The 10366-nt window shown below is 39.5% G+C and overlaps 3 protein-coding genes across 5 annotated transcripts in view; 1 reads left to right on the forward strand and 2 right to left on the reverse strand.

Annotated features, from left to right (window-relative positions):
- Positions 1–157: 157 nt before the first annotated feature.
- cbll1 (Cbl proto-oncogene-like 1, E3 ubiquitin protein ligase) lies at positions 158–3499 on the reverse strand. Of its 2 annotated transcripts, none has more exons than XM_082167837.1 (6): positions 3458–3499; positions 2414–2572; positions 2207–2310; positions 2028–2111; positions 1876–1949; positions 158–1470 (listed from the first exon to the last, which is right to left on the reverse strand). In XM_082167837.1, the coding sequence occupies exons 1-6, from the start codon at positions 3468–3470 to the stop codon at positions 441–443; spliced, it is 1464 nt and encodes a 487-aa protein (XP_082023963.1). In that variant the 5' UTR covers positions 3471–3499; the 3' UTR covers positions 158–440. The 2 variants fall into 2 exon arrangements, with proteins under 2 accessions (XP_082023963.1, XP_082023962.1); XM_082167836.1 differs by having other exon boundaries at positions 2207–2313.
- Positions 3500–5438: 1939 nt separating this feature from the next.
- Positions 5439–8616, forward strand: bik (BCL2 interacting killer). 2 transcript variants are annotated; one of them, XM_082167880.1, is made up of 6 exons: positions 5439–5535; positions 5629–5657; positions 6750–6850; positions 6931–7071; positions 7179–7287; positions 8202–8616. In XM_082167880.1, exons 3-6 carry the CDS (start codon positions 6756–6758, stop codon positions 8292–8294), a joined length of 438 nt encoding a protein of 145 aa, XP_082024006.1. In that variant the 5' UTR covers positions 5439–5535; positions 5629–5657; positions 6750–6755; the 3' UTR covers positions 8295–8616. The 2 variants fall into 2 exon arrangements, with proteins under 2 accessions (XP_082024006.1, XP_082024005.1); XM_082167879.1 differs by having other exon boundaries at positions 5443–5535; positions 7176–7287.
- A 54-nt stretch (positions 8617–8670) lies between these two features.
- Positions 8671–10366, reverse strand: part of mcat (malonyl CoA:ACP acyltransferase (mitochondrial)) — a 2160-nt gene continuing 464 nt past the window's right edge. Inside the window, exons 1-4 of the mRNA XM_082167850.1 lie at positions 10125–10366; positions 9908–9995; positions 9254–9471; positions 8671–9087 (exon numbers count right to left, since the gene is read on the reverse strand). The exon at positions 10125–10366 is cut by the window's right edge and continues 464 nt beyond it. Coding sequence (XP_082023976.1) covers positions 8677–9087; positions 9254–9471; positions 9908–9995; positions 10125–10366 — 959 coding nt within the window. The 3' untranslated portion in view covers positions 8671–8676. The remainder of the gene's footprint in view (positions 9088–9253; positions 9472–9907; positions 9996–10124) is intronic.

Below are 10366 nucleotides of genomic sequence, written 5' to 3' on the forward strand. Positions count from 1 at the left end.
TCAATTCCAATCATGTATAACATTTACCTGTCTGTTTTCAGCCAAACTTTCAGGACCATTCAAAATATTTAATATAAACTCCAAGCTCATTTTTATCAAGACATACCAAGATATATTGTTTTGTTTTGTTTTTTTTAATTGAATTTAAGACACTAGGTGAGAGAGTAGATGAACGCAATAAAAGCGCATTTAATTTGTACATTTAATTTTGATTACATTCAAGAAACATTCAACAATCAACAGAAGCCCCTAAAATGCAGCATGTATGGGCTCAATTATTGAAAAGTAAATGTTTGAATATCTGACGACAAGATTTAAAACACCACTCAGTACTGATCTCTACTATACAGTTATTATTTTCAGACTATAAAATATGCATTCGAATCCCTGCCAAGTTTACATACTAAATCGCTTTGTTTAGCAACAACAAAAACACGTTATTACTGGTAATATGGTCTGTAGCGGCCCTGATCCGGGTGATGCGGCCCCGGCATCTGTCCCTGTGGAGGGGGACCCTGCATTCGGGGAGGAGGACCCCTGGGGGCCGGCCACATTCCTGGACTCATGCCCCCCGGCTGGTTAAACGGCGGGCTGAGTGTGCTCTTGTCCTCAGGAAACTGGGGGTTGTAATGATGGGGTGGCGGGGCGTTGACAGGGGGTCCACCGTGTTGAGGGGGCGGCCCGGGTGGTGGATGGTTCATAAACGGGGGCATCTGACCAATGAGGTGTCCGGGAGGCGGGGTGATGGGTGGGGGGACAGACGACAGTGGCGGAGGGGCCTGGTTGAAAACCATGTGAGGTGTGTTAGAGCCCTGTCCCGGGTGCGGCATGGGGTGATTGATGGGGGGAGGGGGCGGAGGGGGTCCGTAGTGCTGCTGAGGTGGTGCCATCATGTGATGCGGATGGGTCACGACGGGCTGACCTGGATAGTCTCCGGGGTGATGGTGAGGGGGTGGAGCGTTGCCGGGCTGGGAAAGTGTGTCACGTGATGGTCCGGAGCTCGCAGAATCGTCCTGGATGGGAACCGTGATGAGGTTGCTGTGCTTTCGCGTGGTGACGGTCGAGATGCGGAAGGTCTCCTGAGAGAGAGAGCGAGATGGCCCCATGTCTCCCGGCGGTTGGCCTTGCGGAGGTCGGTGGTCATCGTGGGAGGAAGAGGGAGGTTGGCTGTAGGGGTCGTGACCTTGATGAGCCAGAGGAGGAGGGATGAGCACATGGGGCTTGGGCAGGTGAGGCGGAGGCACGCGGAAGCGGTCGGACACCTCCGAGGCTGGAGGAAGGTGGAGAGGGTCGGAGCGGCTGCTGGAGCTCTTGCCGGACCGCATGTGTCGGTGGTTGATGTGGGCCTGCAGGTCCCTCTGGGACAGATAGGTGCGTTTGCAACCCTGAACGATACTACACATGTGGAGAGAGCCACGCTGGCACTGTTCAATCCGCTGGACCGGGTCTGTACAGCTGTACATGTTCAGACTGGAAACAGAGAGGACATATGGAGAAGCATCAGTAAAACATCAACGTTATGAACATTAGTACAAACCATATTATTATCAATGTTGAAAACAGTTGCTTTTTCATGATTCTTTCATGTTTAAAAGAACAGAATTTATTTGAAATAGATATCTTTTGTAATATTAAAAATGTCTTTACTGTCAGTTTAATGATCACTTTAATGCATCCTTGCTGAATAAAACCATTTCTTTCTTTCAAAAAAAAGAAAGAAAAAAGTACAGACTCCAAACTTTTGAACATTAGGGTATATAATCCAGTCCTATATCTGCATCAAGCCAAGCATTCTCTATTAGTATTAAACAACAGTATAAGGCATTATTGTATGCAAACGCTTAAGTAGAGGTAAAAACTGCTTCTTATTCTTACCCTGGACACATCTTATCACCCTTCCTTTCATGATGCAATGCACACTCGTAGCAGAAAACATGCTTACATGGGATCTGCAAAGAAATAATATGACGTCACCAAAAAGCTGTCACTTGTAAACTGAACATTTGTTACACATCAACTGCTCTCACCATGCGGCCATATGTTTTAATTGGCAGTCCACATTTGTCACAAAAATGGACAGGTGTCTCATCCTTTTCACCGATCAAGTTTAGCTAGAAAAACAAAAAAACAAGATTGACCACAACACTTCAAACATGAGCAATCGAGAGGTAAGTACATTTTACAATATATATTTATATAGATGTACCTTGTAATCCCAGTAGAGCTGCTGTGGGAACCGACGCTGAGTTGCAAATGCGTCTCCTGCTTTCACACCACAATCAAATCGGTCTTCCTGCTTGAAGTTAAACCCTTCTGGCAGAAAAACAAGCTCCATTTGTAGTGCATCATAATATCTGATAATATGCTTGATAAAATGTAGACAAATGTGTCAATGAAAATATATAGATAATACCTTCTTCTACAGAATGAGCTTTGGGTGGTAACCGTCCCGCTGGTCTCTGTGGTCGTGGGACAGGTTTATTCCTGGCCTGTTTGGGAAGAAGTTTGATTGGGATCCGCCTCCTGACATCAGGACCACCTAACGGCCCATCCGTACCCTGCATATCATTGTCTGCAATGAAGAACAAAAAACAGCACCTTAATTAGTTGTTAATAACGGTACATAATCAGCGAACGTCTTGATTGTAAATGGATAATTCACCAAAATGAAAATTCTGTCATCATTTACTCACCCTCAAGTTGTTCCAAACCTTTATGAGATTCTTTCTTCTGTTGAACACATAGGAGATATTTTAAAAAAATGCTGGTAACCAGACAGTAGCCATTGACTTCAATAGTATTTTTGTCCTACTGGAAGTCAATGGGTGCCGTCAAATGTTTGATTACCAACATTCTTTAAAATATCTTTTGTGTTCAGCAGAAGAAAGAAACTCATACAGGTTTGGAACAACTTGAGGGTGAGTAAATGATGACAAAAGATAATCATTTTTGGGTGAACTATCCCTTTAACCAATCACAAACTGAGACATTTGAGTAGCGCTGAATAAAACGCATATGCATGCAGTCTGTATCGATTCATTCGAAATATAACTAGATAACAGATTAAACATTTGCATTTGTGCATAAATAAGACGATATTTCTATTAGGTAAACATTGAAACTGATGTGAGCGATACAACAAAATTCAGCTCAGACGCGATTAGGTTACCCTAAATAACCTCAAAGACTGTATTTATTTACATCATGATGCAGGCTTTTTTTAAGATATTGAATAAACGGAATCAAATGGAATCAGGAAGATAAACGCCACATTGACATAGAGGCCATAACCGATAGTGATATAGGAAAAGGTCTTTAACCAGGCATACACAAGATGTAGCTCGTCTTTCCATACGCAAACATATGTAAAAGTTCAGCACAGTTATTTTGTGGTTATAAGAAATGCGTTTTGGGTAAAATAAACCTAAGATTGAAAACCATAAATTTCCCTCCTTACCACTGTGGTCCATAACTATGTGAAGCCAGCGTTCGACGGCGCTTCCGTTTTCTACATTTCAAAATAAAAGTATCTGGTTGTTTTCAAAATAAAACGAAACGTTTCTGATTGGTTTCCAAGCAAAATAAAACCCTTCAAAACCATTAAATAAATGAATGTAAGGTTATGCTTGAAATTATTGTTTACATCTGAATTTCTTCACAAAGCAGTTGTGAATTTAAAATTTTCGTTTAATGTACAGACGTGGCTAAATGTATTGGTAGTGACAAATTTTGTTCAGTATTATTATTATTTATTTTTTTGATGATTGTTTCTATGGTATACTGGAAAACAATGATAAGCATTTCATACGTTTTAAAAGCTTTTATTGACAAAAACATTCAATATCCAGAGAGTCAGTGTTTATGATGTTGACTATTCATCTTCATAACCTGTGCAATTCGATCTGGCATGCTGGAAATCAGCTTGATGACGATCAATTCTTGCCTTGTTTATGCTCGGAGATAATCACAATTTGTGGACTACTTCTTGTCCACTCGCCTTTTGAGGATTAACCACAGGTTCTCAATGGGATTTAAGGTCCAGAGAGTTGGCTGGACACTCTGGGATGTCCTGAAGCCTTCTTCATTGCAGTTAAACCGCACTCCTTGAAGTTCTTGATTATACAGTAAATGCTTCTTTCAGGTGCAATATTATTTGCAGCTATTTCCTTGCATGTGAGGCCATTTTGATGCAAAGCGATGATGGCTGCATGTTAGGGTTAGAGTTGACCATTGCTAACACAACACAATGATTGAAAGCACTTCCTTTAATAGCAACCAGTCTGCGCTTATAATCCAATAATGTGAAATAATAATGTGAAATAATGTTAGCTGGTTATTTTGTGCCGCAGACAATAAACTGAAATTTGGATTTTTGTGATAAAGCTGTTTTTTTTTTTACCAAAAAAACCCCAATGCATCCACATAATAATCTACAAACAATGTGAATCAACACCACAAGCAACTGAAGCAGCAAACTTTTGGGAAACACTAAATTTGTCACCGTATGTGTTGGAGCAGAGTAAAGGAAAACCAGCCGACAAATGTCAAGCTTTTATGTGAACTCCTGTGTTTAAAAACCATTCCAAGATGAACTTCACAAAAGTAACATTTTTATATATTTCACATACTTTTTTATATAATTGGATTGCTTTGATGTGTTTGCTATTATTCTAAAACAAGATAAGTCTTCTCCTATAATGCCTGATGAGTTTGGAGAACACCTGACAAGAGATCAGAGACCATTCCTCCATACAGAATCTCTCCAGATCCTTCAGATTCCCAGATCCATGTTGGCGCTTATTCTCTTCAGTTCACCCCACTCATTTTCTATAGGGTTCAGGTCTGGGGACTGGGATGGCCATTGCAGATGCTTGGTTGTGTGCTCAGTGACCCATTTTTGTTTTGATTTTGATGTTTGTTTTTGGATCACTGTCCTGTTGGAAGATCCAAACATGGCCCGTTATAAGATTACTAGCACAGGCTGGCAGGTTTTGATTTTTTATCTGTTGGTATTTGATCGAATCCATGATGCCATGTATCTGAACAAGATGTCCAGGACCTCTGGCAGAACATTAGGCCCACAGCATTAAAGATACAGCAGAGTATTTCATTTTACACATGGGGTAAATCTTTATCCCTGTATGAACCAAACCCATATTAAGTGTTTTCTGCCAAAAAGCTCTTTTCTTGTTGTTGCTTGGCCTGTATACCATACTATTAAATAACGTACTTCTGAGAATTCACAGACCCACATCAACAATATTCAAAATATTTACTTACCAGAGACAGATGGAAAATGAAAGTCATTGGGTTTTTGAAATGTAAAAAACGCCCAGAGTCTCTAAGTCTGTTTTGGTCCAAAGCATGAGATCATGAATGAATGAATGAATGTAGTGATATCAAACCCTTTAGTGTCCTCTATTGGTCAGAAATGAAAGTGACACTTCCTGAGTGTAAGCTGCAGGCGTGGCTCCAGGTGATCACTGCATTACTGAGACACATCACAGCAAGACACCAAGATTAAAGGACGCTGCTGTAAGTCACAGAAAATTGTCATTGATATATATTTCTCACAATGCTTAAAACAAATATTCCTTCAAAATGAAATTATTTCTTGAAATGTTGCAGGGCGGCGTCCGTTTTAATCTACAAACAAGGTATGATCTTGCTTTTGTTTTCCATTATGCACCTGTCCTTTGTTATGAACATTTTGACTGCTGACAATGAGTACAAGATGAAATTCGCAGTTAGAAACATTCAAGTAGTTATAGATTAAAAACGATTTAAAATATTCATTAGCATGCCTTAGGATGAAAACTAGTACTTTGTAGCTATCTAAAGATGACGTCATATTTAAATATACATGTTTTGATAAGATTAAGCAGTAAAATAAAAACGGTTTTAGAAATGTAAAAGTCAGAAATTAAGATTGTTTTTAAAAAAAAAAGTAAAATAATTTCCTGGTCTCTCAGAATGATGACTGCGTCACAGTTTATTTGGACATAATAGCCTGTGTTATCACACAGAAAACATCTTTCACGCTCTGCTTTAGGTTTTACGTCAAACAAACAATGTAATTGTTCAGAAAAATAGTTCAGTTCGGCTTTGAGCAGTTTGGCTGATTTGAATGAGAATTTGCATTAAACCTGATGATTTCAACAGTCACATGAAGGAGAATGAAAACAAGTTTGTTTTTCTTCTACTAGACCCTCATAAATGATAAATGTGTTATTTATACTATAAACAATCAAAATGTATTTTAATCACATGCTCTTTCATATCATCAAATAGTGAAAGTAAGGCCGAAGGCGAGGAGGACTGAGTCAGCTTTATGAACTGTGCATGTCTGCGCCATTTTATTTGTATTACCACAGAAGAGCAGAGTCCTTTAGCATTGCGGGAAGCTGTGTTTATGGCTGCAGGTGTTTTTCAAAAACTTCATTGTATGTGCAATGATGTCATGTTCTAATACCATGGCAGCAATACACAGACACACCCTGTGTCCTCAGGTCACATGGCCTGTGTGTTTACAGAGTGATACTAGTCCGTTGAAAGCAATAGCTGCTGGATCAAGTCACGTGATACCACAAAGGGCAGGGTGAAATAACAAAGTCCTCTTCCTCCACGCAAACAAAATAAAGAACCGCAGCAGAGAAAGGAAATAGAAAATGGTATTCAGGCAAATTAATGGTTAAATGTGATGCAAGAGACGGTTGAATTAGTGTCATAAACATGATCACACCTTTCAGAACACGATGGTGGAAGAAACGAGACAGCCGAAAAACGCCACATCCCTCCAGGCTGGACCTGGTGATGTAGACCACAACATTGTCTATGCCAATAATATAAGGTAACCATTTGTTCAGATTGAAACATATTGTGAAATACAAAATAATATTTTACACTAATCTTTTTTGGTCTGAATATCAGAGTCACCCGGCTTATTGGACGACAGCTGGCTCGGATAGGGGACGACTTGGACTTCAAATGGCGTGACAACTTGCCAGTCCAATTGCAGCCCTTTAATTTTGGGGTATATCTTTACGTCCTAACCAGGACAACGTTCTCTGGGTGAGTTGAGCATCCCACATGCTCAAATGCCAAAAGCAATCCATTTAGGATGCTTCAAATAAAGAGAGTGACAGTTCGGTGTGGTTTGTTATTACTGTAATAAGCAGGATCATCGGAAACCTCTGGGGGTCTAAAATTATGCCAATGTTGAGGACATCCTGGTTGATTCCACAGCTTCAAAATGGCTGTCAGGAGGCTAAGAAGTGGGCAGCCAGGGTAAGGACAATATTTGTTTGTGTGTGTCTGTAAGTAGATGTAAATATGTATAAATCTTGGGTAAAGACACTCAAAAAGTCCAGTTGGTTATAGTCATAGACTAATCCAGTATAGACTACTGTTCAAATGTTTGGGGTTGGTAATATTTTTTTTTAATGCTTTTGAAAGAGGTCTCTTCTGCAATAAGTAATATTGTGAGATATTATTACAATTTAAAATAGTTGTTTTCTATTTTAACATTTTTAAATGTAATTCATTCCTGTGATTGCAAAGCTGGATTTTCAGCATCATAACTTCAGAGTTACATGATCCTTCAGAAATCATTCTAATACGACGATTTGCCGCTCAAGAAACATTTCTTATTGTTGTTGAAAACAGTAGCGCTGCTGGATATTTTTGTGTAAAACGTGATACATTTTTTCAGGATTCTGCGACGAATACAAAATTCAAAAGAACAGCATTTACTTGATTTAGATTTTTTCATAACATTACAGATTTTTTTTAATTTACTGTCACTTTTGAGCGATTTAATAAGTCCTTGCTGAATAAAAGTATTAATTTCTTTCAAAATAAAAAAATCTTACTGACCACTTTTGAACATTAGTGTAAATAAATTGGAGTCAATATTTGAGGATTCCTACGTTTTTTAAATATAATGATTTTTCCATTTTTCTTTCACAAACATTTACAAAGTCTAATTCATATTTTATAGCCATGCATAAGTAGACAAAAATATATTCACTACAGAAATGTCCATGTTTTTGTTGTTGTTGTATTTTGTTAATTTAAATGAAATGCACAGGCCTAGAAAGAATGCTTTCATATTTTCAGGTTTTACATGACTGTGGAATTTAAGTGAAACTGTGGTATAAAACAAATGTAATTATTTATTCATTTTAATTATATTTTCTCAGGTGCCCAACGTTTCTGACTGGTCTCGCAGGACCACATGCATACTGGCGTCTGCTTTACTACTGGCCACTGTGTCTATCCTCCTTGTAACTTAGTATGGATATGAAGACTGAATGTGACAGTGAGGGGGTCAAGAGCTGGTCTTTGGCTCAAATATAACCATTTTGCTGATTTTTTTAAAAAGAAAACTTCTTATTTTGCTTTTATAACTGATTCAAATTAAGTGCTGGTTCACATATACATATATGTGCAGGTTTTCGCAAGTTTAAAATGTTTTGTGTGTGTGTGTATTGGGTCTATTGCTGGATAATTGGGCCAATGAATTGTTACCTCTTCCTCTAAAAGCATTTCTGTATGCTGGAAGCTGGACTTTCCAAACCATCAAAGCGCAATAAAAGTTTTAAAAAAGAAAACAAAGTGTGTCGTTTCTTTGTATTTATCAGCAAAAAGACAACAGATTGACTGCACAACAACTGATCAATCCTCTGTCAGTGTAACATCTACATGCGTATAGTTCTTAAAGGCCTTCATATTGCACTTCTGTAGCGTTGAACCCAAATGTCTACCAGGTCCCACCTCATAGGTGTGAGGAAACTCCTGCCCCTGGGATCTTTCATAAATCTCATGCAGCGTCTGCTCCCACTTCACCGGAGACACCAGCTGTTTGGCCAGCTGATTCCGTACGTGCTTGTCATGCATGTACCGCTTGCCGTCCACATTGGAGTGAACGGAGATCTCGGGTCGCCGTACCTCTATCTGTCTGAGGACGTCTCTCAGAGGCTCGACCGCCGGCTCCATCAGTGCCGTGTGAAAGGCCCCGCTAACCGGCAGTAGTCGCGTTCTCATGAATTTCAGCTCTCTGGAATGGCTTTGAAGGAAATCCAAAGCCTGTGTGAGAGAATGTCTGTTAAAAGCATGGAAAGGCTTAACAATTATGTTTTTGGTTACATGAGTTCAAAATCTATTTACTCTTTTTTTTTATATTTAATATTTAATCTATTCCTGGTCTTAGTGTATTGGTCTTTTTGCATTTATTTCAAATGATGAATCTTACCTCTTTGTGGCCAGCTATTACTCTCCCATCTGGAAAAAGGTAGTTGGCAATGGCACACACTGGCTCTTGGATACCAAGAGACAAACAGTGCTCCCTAGCTTGGACGCAGGTGAATTTGTAATTGGCCTGAGGTCGGCCAATCACAGACAACATGCCACTAGGTACTTGGTCGGAGGCCTTCTGCATGGCTTCTGCCCTCACCTTTACTGCAAACAAAGCTGTGAGCACAGAACAGGGCCTTTTGATCAAATAAATGTGTGTGAATCTCCTGAAAATTGTTAATGACATGTCCAGGGCTCTAGGTCATATTTTACTGCCAACTCAAAATAAAAAAGTGAAATAATATTTGGATTCACTTCATTTTGATGGTCCCTTTAAAAGTATAGCGGAGGATGTTTTACTTCCTGGTGGGTAACCTATACTATTGGTCCTCCTAATTGTCAATCATTCTGGTGAATCAATCAAACTTTTCAAAAAGTGGAGAGGGCGGGTCTTATCTAAAATTTGGAAAGATCCTCCGCTATACCTTTAACACATTCTGTTGACTATAAGTAACTTTGCACCTACATGTCTACTAACTTAAGAAAAGGAAGACTACTGCTATTCAAAGCTAATTTTGTATGTTTTTTTTATAAACATAAGGGTGAGTTTTACCTTCAGCGAAGTTCATTGCACCAGAGAAGACCAAAGCAGCAAATTCACCAACACTAAACCCTGCTGCAGCCACACAGCTCTCAATAGCCTATAAGGTCAATGGGTTTTACATAAGTTCTGACCACATGCTCATATATTAATTATACATGCACAGCACTGCCAATACTAATTGATGAGCTGTCCCGTCATAACTATTCTGATATTGCGAATAACTTACAGCAGGATTTTCATGGTTCAGTCTTTCCACAGCAGCAAGTGAGCAGACAAACACAGCTGGCTGGCAATGAACAGTCTTCATCAGATCTTTCTCGGGTCCATTCAAGCAGAGTGACAGCAGGTCATAACCAAGCACCTTCTGAGCGACAGCAAACATCTCTTTGACATTTCCATACTTCAACATTCCTTTTCCCATACCGACGAACTGACTGCCCTGTCCGGGGAACAGAAGGACAGACGCGC

This window comes from Leuciscus leuciscus (assembly GCF_965113295.1).
Source record: "Leuciscus leuciscus genome assembly, chromosome: 4".
In the NCBI taxonomy this organism is placed as follows: domain Eukaryota; kingdom Metazoa; phylum Chordata; class Actinopteri; order Cypriniformes; family Leuciscidae; genus Leuciscus; species Leuciscus leuciscus.